The sequence below is a fragment of the Ranitomeya imitator genome, chromosome 5, assembly GCF_032444005.1.
Source record: "Ranitomeya imitator isolate aRanImi1 chromosome 5, aRanImi1.pri, whole genome shotgun sequence".
Lineage (NCBI taxonomy): Eukaryota > Metazoa > Chordata > Amphibia > Anura > Dendrobatidae > Ranitomeya > Ranitomeya imitator.
In genome coordinates this window covers 11,885,904-11,902,129 of record NC_091286.1, presented here as the reverse complement: position 1 = coordinate 11,902,129, position 16,226 = coordinate 11,885,904, and the positions used below count along the sequence as shown (strand labels likewise).

Below are 16,226 nucleotides of genomic sequence, written 5' to 3'. Positions count from 1 at the left end.
TAAGCCTGTACTCCCGACTGTAAGCCCTATGCCCCTTAACCCCAAGGCACCAATATATCCTGGACTGTGCCTTATGGTAGTATTTAAAGATCTGGGGTTTTCACTGTATAATAAAGCCCATTCACACCTTTTTGTAGTAGCTTTGATGTCCGGCCTTAAATCTGAATTGAAAGAGGCAATAATGTCAGTCAGATCCGATATTGAGACTTCCACTCCGGATGATGCATTAACCCCTCTGTGACCTTAGACGTACTATCCCATCGAGGTGCCCTGGGCTTATCTGACCCTGGACGGGATAGTACGTCATAGCCGATCGGCCGCGCTCACGGGGGGAGCGCGGCCAATCGCGGCCGGGTGTCAGCTGCTTATCGCAGCTGACATCCGGCACTATGTGCCAGGAGCGGTCACGGACCGCCCCCGGCACATTAACCCCTGGCACACCGCGATCAAAGATGATCGCGATGTGCCGGCGGTGCAGGGAAGCACCGCGCAGGGAGGGGGCTCCCTGCGGGCTTCCCTGAGACCCCCGGAGCAACGCGATGTGATCGCGTTGCTGCGAGGGTCTCACCTCCCTCCCTGCTCCCTCCAGCCCCGGATCCAAGATGGCCGCGGATCCGGGTCCTGCAGGGAGGGAGGTGGCTTCACAGAGCCTGCTCAGAGCAGGCACTGTGAAGCCTGCAGCGCTGCATGTCAGATCAGTGATCTGACAGAGTGCTGTGCAAACTGTCAGATCACTGATCTGTGATGTCCCCCCCTGGGACAAAGTAAAAAAGTAAAAAAAAAATTTTCCAAATGTGTAAAAAAAATAAAAAAAAATATTCCAAAATAATGAATAAAAAATAAAAATATTATTCCCATAAATACATTTCTTCATCTAAATAAAAAAAAAAACCCAATAAAAGTACACATATTTAGTATCGCCGCGTCCGTAACGACCCGACCTATAAAACTGTCCCACTAGTTAACCCCTTCAGTAAACACCGTAAGAAAAAAAAAAAAAAACGAGGCAAAAAACAACGCTTTATTATCATACCGCCGAACAAAAAGTGGAATAACACGCGATCAAAAGGACAGATATAAATAACCATGGTACCGCTGAAAGCGTCATATTGTCCCGCAAAAAAAGAGCCGCCATACAGCATCATCAGCAAAAAAATAAAAAAGTTATAGTCCTGAGAATAAAGCGATGCAAAAATAATTATTTTTTCTGTAAAATAGTTTTTATCGTATAAAAGCGCCAAACCATAAAAAAATGATATAAATGAGGTATCGCTGTAATCGTACTGACCCGAAGAATAAAACTGATTTATCAATTTTACCAAACGCGAAACGGTATAAACGCCTCCCCCAATAGAAATTCATGAATAGCTGGCTTTTGGTCATTCTTCCTCACAAAAATCGGAATAAAAAGCGATCAAAAAATGTCACAAACCCAAAAATGTTTTCAATAAAAACGTCAACTCGTCCCGCAAAAAACAAGACCTCACATGACTCTGTGGACCAAAATATGGAAAAATTATAGCTCTCAAAATGTGGTATTGCAAAAAATATTTTTTGCAATAAAAAGGGTCTTTCAGTGTGTGACGGCTGCCAATCATAAAAATCCGCTAAAAAACTCGCTATAAAAGTAAATCAAATCATCACCCCCTTAGTTAGGGAAAAATAAAAAAAAATGTATTTATTTCCATTTTCCCATTAGGGCTAGGGTTAGGGCTAGGGTTAGGGCTAGGGTTAGGGCTAGGGTTAGGGCTAGGGTTAGGGCTAGGGTTAGGGTTAGGGTTAGGGCTAGGGTTAGGGCTAGGGTTAGGGTTGGGGCTACAGTTAGGGTTGGGGCTAAAGTTAGGGTTAAGATTACATTTACAGTTGGGAATATGGTTGGGATTAGGGTTAGGGGTGTGTCAGGGTTAGAGGTGTGGTTAGGGTTACTGTTGGAATTAGGGTTAGGGGTGTGTTTAGATTAGGGTTTCAGTTATAATTGGGGGGTTTCCACTGTTTCGGCACATCAGGGGCTCTCCAAACACGACATGGCGTCCGATCTCAATTCCAGCCAATTCTGCGTTGAAAAAGTAAAACAGTGCTCCTTCCCTTCCGAGCTCTCCTGTGTGCCCAAACAGGGGTTTACCCCAACATATGGGGTATCAGCGTACTCAGGACAAATTGGACAACAACTTTTGTGGACCAATTTCTCCTGTTACCCTTGGAAAAATACAAAACTGGGGGCTAAAAAATAATTTTTGTGGGAAAACAAAAAGATTTTTTATTTTCACGGCTCTGCGTTATAAACTGTAGTGAAACACTTGGGGGTTCAAAGTTCTCACAACACATCTAGATAAGTTCATTGAGGGGTCTACTTTCCAAAATGGTGTCACTTGTGTGGGGTTTCTACTGTTTAGGTACATTAGGGGCTCTGCAAACGCAATGTGACGCCTGCAGACCATTCCATCTAAGTCTGCATTCCAAATGGCGCTCCTTCCCTTCCGAGCCCTCCCATGCGCCCAAACGGTGGTTCCCCCCCACATATGGGGTATCAGCGTACTCAGGACAAATTGGACAACAACTTTTGGGGTCCAATTTCTCCTGTTACCCTAGGGAAAATACAAAACTGGGGGCTAAAAAATAATTTTTGTGGGAAAAAAATTTTGTTTTATTTTTATGGCTCTGCATTATAAACTTCTGTGAAGCCCTTGGTGGGTCAAAGTGCTCACCACACATCCAGATAAGTTCCTTAGGGGGTCTACTTTCCAAAATGGTGTCACTTGTGGGGGGTTTCAATGTTTAGGCACATCAGTGGCTCTCCAAACGCAACATGGCGTCCCATCTCAATTCCTGTCAATTTTGCATTGAAAAGTCAAACGGCGCTCCTTCCCTTCCGAGCTCTCCCATGCGCCCAAACAGTGGTTTACTGCCACATATGGGGTATCAGCGTACTCGGGACAAATTGGACAACAACTTTTGAGGTCCAATTTCTTCTCTTACCCTTGGAAAAATAAAAAATTGGGGGCAAAAATATAATTTTTGTGAAAAAATATGATTTTTTATTTTTACGGTTCTGCATTATAAACTTCTGTGAAGCACTTGGTGGGTCAAAGTGCTCACCACACATCCAGATAAGTTCCTTAGGGGGTCTACTTTCCAAAATGGTGTCACTTGTGGGGGGTTTCAATGTTTAGGCACATCAGTGGCTCTCCAAACGCAACATGGCGTCCCATCTCAATTCCTGTCAATTTTGCATTGAAAAGTCAAACGGCGCTCCTTCCCTTCCGAGCTCTCCCATGCGCCCAAACAGTGGTTTACTGCCACATATGGGGTATCAGCGTACTCGGGACAAATTGGACAACAACTTTTGAGGTCCAATTTCTTCTCTTACCCTTGGAAAAATAAAAAATTGGGGGCAAAAATATAATTTTTGTGAAAAAATATGATTTTTTATTTTTACGGTTCTGCATTATAAACTTCTGTGAAGCACTTGGTGGGTCAAAGTGCTCACCACACCTCTAGATAAGTTCCTTAGGGGGTCTACTTTCCAAAATGGTGTCACTTGTGGGGGGTTTCAATGTTTAGGCACATCAGTGGCTCTCCAAACGCAACATGGCGTCCCATCTCAATTCCTGTCAATTTTGCATTGAAAAGTCAAATAGCGCTCCTTCCCTTCCGAGCTCTCCCATGCGCCCAAACAGTGGTTTACTGCCACATATGGGGTATCAGCAAAAATATAATTTTTGTGAAAAAATATGATTTTTTATTTTTACGGTTCTGCATTATAAACTTCTGTGAAGCACTTCAAAGTGCTCACCACACATCCAGATAAGTTCCTTAGGGGGTCTACTTTCCAAAATGGTGTCACTTGTGGGGGGTTTCAATGTTTAGGCACATCAGTGGCTCTCCAAACGCAACATGGCGTCCCATCTCAATTCCTGTCAATTTTGCATTGAAAAGTCAAATAGCGCTCCTTCCCTTCCGAGCTCTCCCATGCGCCCAAACAGTGGTTTACTGCCACATATGGGGTATCAGCGTACTCAGGACAAATTGGACAACAACTTTTTGGGTCCAATTTCTCCTGTTACCCTTGGTAAAATAAAACAAATTGGAGCTGAAGTAAATTTTTTGTGTAAAAAAGTTAAATGTTCATTTTTATTTAAATATTCCAAAAATTCCTATTAAACACCTGAAGGGTTAATAAACTTCTTGAATGTGGTTTTGAGCACCTTGAGGGGTGCAGTTTTTAGAATGGTGTCACACTTGGGCATTTTCTATCATATAGACCCCTCAAAATGACTTCAAATGAGACGTGGTCCCTAAAAAAAAATGGTGTTGTAAAAATGAGAAATTGCTGGTCAACTTTTAACCCTTATAACTCCCAAACAAAAAAAAAAATTGGTTCCAAAATTATGCTGATGTAAAGGAGACATGTGGGAAATGTTACTTATTAAGTATTTTGTGTGACATATCTCTGTGATTTAATTGCATAAAAATTCAAAGTTTGAAAATTGCGAAATTTTCAAAATTTTCGCCAAATTTCAGTTTTCTCACAAATAAACGCAGGTACTATCAAAGAAATTTTACCACTATCATGAAGTACAATATGTCACGAGAAAACAATGTCAGAATCACCAGGATCCGTTGAAGCGTTTCGGAGTTATAACCTCATAAAGGGACAGTGGTCAGAATTGTAAAAATTGGCCTGGTCATTGACGTGCAAACCACCCTTGGGGGTAAAGGGGTTAATACTACTGTTGTTGTCCAAAACCAACTTATCATAGTCACTAATCAACATATTGTAGTACTGGATTACTTAACAGGAGCACAGGGTGGTATGTGTCAGATTATTGGACCCGCTTTCTGTTATTATTCAGATCCCAATAGTACTCTAAAGTTAAAGTTAGAAGATATTCAAAGACTCAGAGATCAATACGATAAAGACAATGACTGTAATAGGGACAGTTGGTGGGCAGACATCTTCTCCTTTTTAATCCAGCCAATTGGTTTCAGGGACTTGCGGCTGGATAGCTGGAATCTTGCAAAGTTTGTTTCACATCGCTGCCTTTATCCTTGTCATGTATGTAATACTAAAACTTGTTCTTTGGTGTATTTCTGTATGTATTAGGAAATTCTGCACTAAGACAACTAATGATGAAACCAAAAGCGTTGCCACCCCTGCTCTTCTCTACACCGATTTCACAAAGTTATCAGATGAAGATGTTGAAGCCAAGCATATGGCTATCTTCAAAAGATCCCCACCACCGTTATCAACAATTGTTATTCGTAAATTCTAGTATACAGGGGGGACGGGTACGCCGCAACAGCCATGGCTGGTAACATGGCACCAGTCATGTGAAGACCAGTACCCCTCGAGCTTATAGCTTGGGATAGTACCTCTGATGCTGGACATTAATTAACAAAATTTATCTAGGGGGGAATGTGAAGGAACAAATTAAGAAGGATTCTCCATTTTGTGCTTTTCGACTCCATTTTGTTGTTTTGAATATAAATTTTGTTAGTAGACTAAAGTTTACAGATGTTATGAGATCTTGATGAGACCTTGATTGTTGCAATCTGCCAGGACATGAGACTGAGGGTGTATTGTTCTACGAGACTTTGACGTACAGACTGTTCCTGCATTCTTATAGGTTAAGAACTGTGAACGTGTTCTTATGCTGATTGGTTGAAGTATAATTTCTATGACTATGAAAAGTCAGAGAATAAACGGGGGCCCAGAGATCTGCTCGATCCCCTACACAGAGGCACGAGTCTCCGTCTGGTCATTTTCAGTTGCCGGCAACGCCCTTTAGATTAATTTGGAAATCACTGAGTCAACAGTGAAGGATCACTTTAGATCCTCCCTCAACACTCCCAGCTATCTGCTTTGCCCTAGCTGGGATGGGGTGGGGTGGGGTGGTGTTTGTGTTGTGTGTGTCTACAGTGGTCTGGTGTTTGTGTGATGTTGTGGTTGAGGGTTGGTGTATGTGTGATGTCTGAGTGATGTTTGTATGGTGTTTGTGTGTTGTGTGTGGTGGTGCAGCCCCTTTAGCAGCGACTCTTTGGCGCCATCGCTAAAATCCGTCCCTGTCAGTCACAACTGCTGTTTTCCCCTCAGCACTTTTACTTTCACCTTCACATTTCTCCATTATATCTATCTATATATGTATATATCTATATATTTATAAACATATTCTAAGACTCCTGCATTTGTAATTTCCTAGGAAATGTTGATGCTGATATGGACACACTCCATTAGCACACTCACAGTCATCACATTCACAGCTTTTTAATTTTTACGTCAATATCAGTAGTTTTTATGAGAAACCATGTAGCCGGACACATAGGTCAGCGCTTCATGTATATTAACCACAGGTTATGCACAGTATATAAGGCATTTTCATTTCCACCATTTACTGATCATAGTAAAATAATCAATTTACTATATTTCAGGGCTTGTCATGGTTACAAGGGAAACTAATGTTCTCTACCGCACCGTGCTCATCAAATCAAGTGAATCACAGAAATGTCCTCATGGTAACTGAATCACGCCATTGTGGTTCATTTTCTAGTACTGTTATCTTAAATCTGACTTCTGTATTATTTTTCTATACCTATACTGGCAGATAAAGATATATAGAGACCAGTACTTTACATCTGAGCACATGAATATGGAGGACGACCTGACCTGGAAGCAGGATTACTAGTCCTCTAGTGATAATCTCCTGCTGATAAAACTATGATTATATTAAAACCTCAGCAAGCAGCCGTGTACGTCACACAAGTGACACATTGCAGGACTCAGGGTCTCTGCCTCTACATTATTCTGCTCTCAGATTAGGAGGCAAAAATCTGGTGAAAGATTCCTTTAAATATATGGAGGCATCCTTTGAAAAGCATCAATGTGTTATGGTCATTACCGCGATGTGTGGGAGATGTGTCATGTCACATCTCCTAGGGTCCAGTGTAACTACGTGTGATGTATTATTGTGCCCACTCCCGTCCAATAAAGCCGGCATGTGCCCGACCTCAGCACCTGTCCAGATCCCTGCAGTAAATCGCAGCCTGTATTTCTCATTTCAGGTAATATCAGTACATGCTGGACACAGAGGATGGGTGGTGCGTGGGCTCTAAGGTCATCGATGTCTGTGTGAGACGCGCGCTGTGAGAGGGGAGGAAGAGCTGCTGATTGAGTCACCGCACAACTTTCCAGGTTCAAATCAGGATGACCCAATGTACTTACAATAGTAGAAGACATCTGCAGCCACCCTGGGATGGTGGATATTTTCTGGCAGTGATAGGTGCACTATAAGGCTTCGTTCCCACAGTATTTGGTGACTTTTTTGACATTGCAGAGTTTCCACACCATTTCTCCACCTTTTATGCAAACTACGGTAGGTTACTGGCACTTTTTTCATTGCCTTTTTATGTGCTTGTTTTAACAAGCGTTTTGGAAACTTTCTGGTATTGACATTCTTAGCTGCAGATTACATGTGATTTTGATGTGTTTACGCAGTGAGAGTGCAGTAAAAGCATGTGCATTTTTTGCCTGTGGATTTTCCGCATCTAATTTAAGTCTATGGGGAAATTACTTAAAGAAAACTTAGCATACCTGCAAAAGAAATGAACATGCTGAGGATTGGAAAAGCACACCGCAAGTGAGTTTATGCAGTATACACAAGAAGAACAATGGGCACGGGACTTCTACAAATCCCATCCACTTTGCTGGTACTGTAAAGTACTGCGTTTTTGCAGCAGCAAAAAAATACGTCGTGTAAAACTCGTGATAAAACTTATGGTGCACACCGCATTGTTCAGCACATCTGTTTAGTTTTTGAAGTAGGCCGTGTTTTTTTCATTAAACATCTGACATTTGATGTCTTTTTGACATGTTATACAGCAGTTCTGCTGCTGGCATTTTTTTTTTAAATATTGTGTGTATTAATAAAGCCGACAAATGGTCGGGCGACTTCTTTTAACCGTTTTGCGGCATTGTAAATGTGAAGCGTTTAAAAGAAGTTAAAAAACCCCTGAACATATTCAAAGCAAGTCGTTTCTGCATTGCTGCACATTACGTGCATTCTAGTGGTGAGCGAATATACCCGGTACTCGAGATTTCCCGACCATGCTCGGGGGTCCTCCGAGTATTTGTAAGTACTCGGAGATTTAGTTTTCAGTGCCGCAGCTGAATGATTTACATCTGTTAGCCAGCATAAGTACATGTGGGGGTTGCCTGGTTGCTAGGGAATCCCCACATGTAATCAAGCTGGCTAACAGATGTAAATCATTCAGCTGCGGCGCTGAAATCTCGAGTACCAAGTATATTCGCTCATCACTAGTGAATTCCTTTAGTATTTTTTGTACTTTTTCAGGTGGTTTTCAAACAAGATCTGCCTGAAAAAGAGTCAGTGTGCGCTTACCCTAATAGTATGTGTGCTGGTATAAAGTATGCAGCCCCGCACGCTTTGAAGAACGCAGCATCTACCTGTCCATCTGACATTTCAGCACTCTGCTTTGTTCGGTCCATCTGATCTTCTCTTCGCTGAGACCTTCGATCATGGCTGATGCATTTTCTATTTTCTTTCTGCAAAGTTCTACCTCCTGGAGAAGATTCTAGGAGAATAAATCGTAAGCATGTTTTACCACAGTCAATCGTGTTTTTCTTCATGGGGTCGGCAGCATTATTTTTTATTTTAGTAATGTCTTACAAACAATGTATACAATTTATCAACATAATCTGATTCCAAGTTTACCTAATCTCTTACATGGTAGTGGGCAGCCCCTTGGTCCATGCACGGCCGGGCACTGCCCTCCTTTACATGGCCGCTAAATGAGGGACACGTGACCAAACCGCTCCATCAGCTTCCATCAGCAGCTCTTCTGGAGAAATGACAGACTATTTCGAGGACAGAGAATCTGGGCCGATGCATTGCTGAGTTTCATGCCCTGAAAAGGAGGTCTGCTTGATGGTGGAAGGACATGACTAAGTTGTGACACAACCAAACCAAGTCAAAAGGTAAGAGGTATTATAGTGGCCGTCCATGCTTAGTGATAGAGGGGACTTCACTAAGATGTCATGCAGGCAGGAGATGGCTTAGGTGCCTTTGGATCAGGAGAAAGTAAAAGTTTGTGCACCCCTGGTCAAAATTACTGTAATTGTGAACAGGTAAGCAAGTTGAAGATGAAATGATCTCTAAAGGGCCTAAAGTTACAGATGACACATTTCCTTTGTATTTTAGGCAAACAATATATATATATATATATATATATATATATATATATATGTTTATGTTTATGTATATGTATATATATATATATATATATATATATATATATATATATATATATATATATATATATATATATATATATACTCAGCTTTTACATGTTAAGAATTTCAAAAAAGAAAATGGACCAATGCAAAAGTTTGGACACCCTGCATGGTTAGTACCTAGTAGCGCCCCCTTTTGAAACTATCATAGCTTGTAAATGCTTTTTGTAGCCAGACAAGAGTCTTTCAATTCTTATTTAAGGGATTTTCCTCCGTTCTTCTTTGGAGAATTCCTCCAGTTCTGTGAGATTCCCGAGGCATCTTCCTTCCTCTGCTATTTTGAGCTCTAGCCACAGATTTTCAATGATGTTTAGATCAGGGGACTGTAAGGGCCATTGTAAAACCTTCAACTTGCCCCTTTTGAGGTCGTCTATTGTGGATTGTGACGTGTGTTTAGAGTCATTATCCATTTGTAGAAGCTATCCTCTTCCTCTTTTCACCTTCAGCTTTATTACAGATGATGTTATGTTTGCATCAAAAATTTGTCAAAATTGAATTAAATCCATTCTTCCTGATACCCGTGAAAAGTTCCCCATGCCATTGGCTGCAACACAACCCCAAAACATGATTGATGGTTGGTGGGATGTTCTTTTTCTGAAATTCGGTGTCCTTTTTCCTCCACACTTACCTTTGATCATTGCTTGACTGTTGTTTCTTCTTTGAGTTTTGCTGGGAGGAATTACCTACCAAAAGTGAGTTGGATATAAGGGAATGTTACACATCTGTCCTGGGTCCGGGCCCTGCTCCCTTCACCCTGGTGTGCTGCCCTCCGTTGTGCTCCACGTTGGGCTCTGCAGATTACCCAGTGTGCGACATCATCTCCATAGGCCTTCTAAGGCCCACTAAGACCCATACCCTGCATACCTATAGCTCAGCAGGTTAACCCTCGTTTTGCCATCTGTGCATTAACCCTTACTTCATTTCACTGCATCCATACTTCTGGTCCTGAGACTCCTGTGTGTGCCGAGTCCTTGTTTCATGCGTGCCTTCTCTGCCTACTGTACCGACGCCTAGGACCTGTGTGCTCACCCGAAGCTTGGGCTTCAAGGATCCACCTCACCAGGTGAGTCGAAACAGAAAAAGGGCAAAATCCTATGTCCACATCTTTTGAAGAGCTTCTTGTGCCGAGTTTAGTTTTGGAGCAAATTATAGTTTTTGCTGAGGCCACTGTATACAAGATCTATGTCCAAATGTAAATCAAAGAGGCAAAAACCAGAGGAAGGCCGACTTGTGAGGGCTCACCAGGATGAATGAGCTGAGCAAGAGCGTGGAAAATAGACGCTGCGAGTCTAGTGGTTTGTTAGAAGTTCTCATGCATGTTTTGCAAAGTTTTGCAAAGATCCCGGGGTACAACCATCATTTCATCTAGAAGGGCACCACACAAGATTCCCTGTTGTAGGAGGCATTCGCATTCTTCCAAGCAGAAGCCAGGCTAGAGGGCAAAACTTCAGGCCTTAAAGGATATTTAGCCCGAAAACCATACTTTACCTAGGTCCAATTATAGTCACCCCTAAAGATCATCCTCGCCTCAGCTCCTGTGTATAACCAGCACCTGTCACCCTGTCTTGTAAGTTCACCGGAGGGACAGATGACCCCACGGCTGATTGATAGCAGAGGCTCGCTGAAGAGGGGTGTAACAGAGATAGGATCAACAGTTTGCCCTCCATATTTTGGAGCCACAGGAGGACATTGTTGACCCCAGTTTAAACTTAAAAAGGCAAAAGAACAACAAACTAATGTAAAATAGGAACTAAATGAGAGGTCTGCCTCCTCTCGACAATACGCTAATCACATTCACACATGTGTGGGTCTCCTGACTCCACAGCCTCATACATTCCTAGGACAGACTGGGCATCACAAGACAATAACTAACATGTTTTTTTCTCAAAAGTGTCTGAAGCTTTAAGATAACATGAATAAAATAATGATTGTCAATGATCATCTTCACGTCTTGTCTGGAGGTAACTGGTCCACACTCACCATTTTTTCCAACATGGCTCCATCGAGTTTGGCCCGTGCCATCTCCAGCTCTGCTTGTTTTTCATCCAACTGCAGCTGCATCCTCGTCAGGTCACAAGTAGTGACTTCTAAACGGTGACCGAGCCTCAGCAGTTTTGTCTTGCAACAAAATAATGTAAACAGAAACATGCAACAATCAGAAACATGCAACAATCAGTCAAGTGTTTTCCTTCTAATTATGAAATTCAGAGGAGAAGAGAGCATTGTGGAATGGCGCTATATGATAACCATTTAATACAATATTAGAGGGGTTCTCCAGGACTGTGACATTAGAGGGGTTGTCTCGTGACCCTATGCTCGTAGGCCTCTTGGCTTCCTGCTTGCTGGGAGACGGTACCATCCTGATGACTGACAGCTCAGACCACCAGCATAATTGCCTAGAAGTCCTGGACTGCTCGCTCTGCGATGCTGTAAGCAGAGGCATCATTGCAAGGTGAAAATATGGGCAGTGCTACGGCCTTTACCCAGGAGATGTGACCATAAATGATAGACTGCAGTGGTGGTATCCCGGAACTACACAGTTCCTCTTTTCTTGAAAGTGGAGATTTTTAATAGAGGTAAATTGCAGAGATGCTCACTTTTACTGGCATATTGTAATATTATTCATGTAAGGAGATAACCCCTTTAACGATGGGCACTAGTGATTGACAGGCCTCTCCTATGCACATCATATCAGCATATCAGAGAAAATTATAACGAGCTGCAATCGTGTAGTATTGGCAGCACGAATCACCTAACAGGTTCCCTTGGAAGGTGTGAAGTAACACGGAGTCAAGCGAAGCCTAAAGGTCTGAAACCCCTCAGCATAGCACGGTGGTGCAGTCGCCCATGGCAACCGGTCTCGGATACAGACTGTCTTGATTCCCGGCTACAATCTGGAGGATACCGTGTGCTGTTTGATTTGTGAGTTCTGGACATTAAAACACGTCTGTTTTGAATTTTCCTGGGTCACTGCTTATCTGTCACACTGCACCAACCCCGCTGCTCTGAAGCGTGCACGGGAGAGGCCAGCACATGTGCATTACAATACTTTGCAGACAGAATAACAACTATGCAGAAAGAAGATGGAGGAAACCGTGTGGATGACATAGGACGCGTCATCCATATGAAGTGAGCAGGAGGACAGTGACGAAAGAGTACGGGCCGAAGCAACACCAGCGACACCCATCGGACTGGACCGCACCGTATGAGGGGGTAATAAAAGGTATGTAATGTGCTCTGCAGAGTGGACTGGGGACTTACATACAGTTTACTTCAAAACGGGAAATGGAAGATTTTGGTTTCTCACAGTAAAATATCTTTCTTGGAGCCTTCATAGGGGGACACAGGAAACCTTGGGGGTAATCTGCTGCCACTAGGAGGCTGACACTAAGAAGAAAAAAAGGTAAACTCCTCCCCAGCAGGCTGCACCCTCCGACCGGTAAGAAGCGAATCAGTCAGTGAGAAAGCAGTACGAGACGCAACAAGGAGGAATAACCCTAATTGGACCAACATAGGCATAAACGAGGGCGGGTGCTGTGTCTCCAAGGAAGGCTTCGAGAAAGAGATTTTATGGTGAGTAGTCAAAATCTTTGCTTCATTGGGGGAACCTGGAAACTATGAGATGTCCTAAAGCAGTCCCTAGGGTGGTAAGAAACGGCTACTCACAGACCTACAATAGTGTTCAAAATAATAGCCAATCTCCAGCCAGTCAACAAATGTCAGCCATTGACCATTAAATCAATGAAAGTAAGGAACACATGAACTCTAGCTCATGTCCCGGGGCCTTCTGAAATCATAGGTCTGGTTAATTAAGATACAATGCTGTGTCTTCATAGGTTGGTTTCTCTTACTATGGGACCAGACCTATTTATCGCATACCAAGGACCAGTCTGCATATATTAACCCCTTCACGACATGCGGCGTACTAGTACTGCGCATGTCGTGTGTCCCCCTTTGATGTGAGCCCCGGCGATGAGCCCACGTCAAAGCCGGGACATGTCAGCGATCCACCCACCGCTATTAACTAGTTAAATACCGCTGTCAAACTCTGACAGAGGCATTTAACAAGCGCTTCCAGCAGTGATGCAGGTAATACGCGCACTGGTGACCCCCGTCAAGTGATCGAGGGTCATCGGTTCATCAGCATGACAACCACAGGTCTCAAGGAGACCTCTATGGTTGTTAATGCCGGATTGCTATGAGCGCCACCCTGTGGTCGGTGCTCATAGCAATGCTGTAATTCTGCTACATAGGGGTGATCTGAGCTTCGCTCCTATGTAGCAGAGCCGATCAGGCTATGGCAGCTTCTAGTCTCCCATGGAGGCTATTGAAGCATGCCAAAAGTAAAAAAAAAAAAAATAGTTTTAAAAATATAAAAAAAATTTCAAATCACCCCCTTTCACCCCATTCAAAATAAAACAATAAAAAATTCAAACCTACACATATTTGGTATTGCTGCTTTCAGAATTGCTCGATCTATCAATAAAAAAAAGGATTAACCTGATTGCTAAACAGAGTCGTGAGAAAATTTTTTAAAAAGCCAGAATTGCGTTTTTTGGTCGCTGCGACAATGCATTAAAATGCAATAATGGGCGATAATAAGAACGTATCTGAACCAAAATGGTATCACTAAAAACATCAGCTCGGCACACAAAAAAATAAGTCCTCACCCAACTCCAGATCAGGAAAAATAGAGACGCTACGGTGCTCGGAAAATGGCACTTTTTTTTTTAACAAAGTTTGGAATTTTTTTTTCACCGTTTAGATAAAAAATAACCTAGACATGTTTGGTGTCTATGAACTCGTAATGACCTCGACAATCATAATGGCAGGTCAGTTATAGCATTTAGTGAACATAGCAAAAAATCCAAACAAAAAACAAGTGTGGGATTGTACTTTTTTTGCAATTTCACCGCACTTGGAATTTTTTTCCCCGTTTTCTAGTACATGACATGGCAAAACCAATGGTGTCGTTCAAAAGTACAACTCGTCCCGCAAAAAATAAGCCCTCACATGGCCATATTGACGGAAAAATAAAAAAGTTATGGCTCTAGGAAGGAGGGGAGCAAAAAACGAAAAACACAAAAACTAAAAAGGGCTGCGGCATGAAGAGGTTAAAATACTTGAAGAGGTCATGTTGCCTTACGTTGAAGAGATTTGCCCTTGATATGGGTGATTCCACAAGACAGCGACCATAAACACACCAGTAAATGAGCAAAATCTTGGGTCCAGTCCCCGGACCTTAATCCGATAGAACACCTGTGGGGTGACATTAAAAATGAGGCAAAGCCAACAAATGCCAAAAGATTGTGGGATGTAGTCCTGGGCTGGAATAACAGGCGAGAGGGGCAGAAGTTGGTGACTCTGTGCAACATAGATGTGAAGCCGTTTAAAAAACAACTAAATATCAGGTCAGTGATTCACAGGAATGATAAATCCACAAAAAAGTACATATTGTGAGTTTGTAAAGACAAATGCAGACACTGCTATTTTTTAAAACAGCCCAATGTTCATTTTTTGTTATTAGTTAAAAATTATCTACATTTCTCTTCATGTTTTGAATTAGAAAAATGTGTGCAATGTTCCCAATGCTGAAAATAAAAACTAGTATAAAGATCGTGTTCAAGTTTCTGAACACACTGCTATTATATTGAACACTGCTGTAAGACTTGTCCACTGCTGTACACAGAACCTCCCTGTCCAGGCTTGCGCCAGTCGAAGCATAGGTGTGTACAGTAGAACCATGTACAGTAGAATTTGGAAGAGGTATGGTCAGTAGACCAGGAAGCGGGCTTTCAGAGCTGTGAAGCAGAAGCTTGATGGTGAACAGCCCAGGAAGCCCCCATGGCAAGAGAGGAGAGACAGTGACCCCGAGCGGCGATATCTTCACTTAGTATGCTTCCCGGATGTGAAAACAAATCCATCAGGCAACGGTGGTCTTGGAAGAGGGAAGACCTCTATGAAGACCTTCAGGAACCACAAAAGACAATCCGAACGTCTGAAGGATGAGGTCCTGGAAATGTAGAGGCGCAGTGCTCTGACAAGATCCAGCTTGGGAGACATCTCCAGAGGATGACAGGAAGAAAGTATGATGTCTTTATCAAGATGAAAAAGAGAAATCATCTTAGGAAGGAGGTATGAAATTTTACATAGATCCACCTTATCCTCGTGAAACTCCAGGAAAGGCGAACAATGGAAGAGAACTTCAAGTTCGGAGACAAGTCTGATGAAGGTGATCATTACAAGGAACGAGACCTTCAAGGAAAAAGATTGGAATATTCCGAATTAGTTCAGGAAGTAAACTCTGAAGAACAGTAAAGCGAAAATGGAGATTCCACCTCTCCGTGGGGCCAAAGGGAGGGACAGAGTGAGTAACTCACAGTAGGAAAGTCTTGATTTGGGGACAAAAGTCCATGTTTTTGAAGAGGATAGGAGGCACGAGAGACATGTCTCTGTTGGAAGCTGAGTGACAGACTGTAGACTACGCCTGACTGTAAGAAGGCAAGGAAAGAGGGAAGAGAAGATGACTCTACTGCTAACCTGACTGGTCTTGCACCATCAAAAAAACGACTTACCAAGTGGGTTGTATATGCGGGAGGAAGACTGTTTCCTCGATTTTATTATGGTTCAAAAACCTGGTCAGAGAAACCACTTGCTTACAAGGCAGCAGCTTCAGCACCCTTTCTGGTGGAAAGGGGAACCTTAGGAGAGCGGGTCTGGACAAACCGGAGTCTTCCATCGGTGTCTGCAATCAGATTGATTACCTCCACAAAAGGGGTCCACCAGGGCCAGACTGCCCTCTGGGGACGGACTGGAACTAGATGACGGACTATTCTTCCACCAGGAAGTCCTAGAAGAGTAAGAGACTTGAAAGGAAGAATTGCCACCCGGGAGCACCAGGACATCGGAGACGACTAGG

At 42.8% G+C, this 16,226-nt stretch overlaps 1 protein-coding gene across 1 annotated transcript in view; it reads right to left on the bottom strand.

The window, feature by feature from the left end:
* Positions 1 to 16,226, bottom strand: part of DNAH8 (dynein axonemal heavy chain 8) — a 239,106-nt gene that overhangs the window by 54,964 nt on the left and 167,916 nt on the right. Inside the window, exons 56-57 of the mRNA XM_069726468.1 lie at positions 11,288 to 11,425; positions 8,462 to 8,589 (exon numbers count right to left, since the gene is read on the bottom strand). Coding sequence (XP_069582569.1) covers positions 8,462 to 8,589; positions 11,288 to 11,425 — 266 coding nt within the window. The remainder of the gene's footprint in view (positions 1 to 8,461; positions 8,590 to 11,287; positions 11,426 to 16,226) is intronic.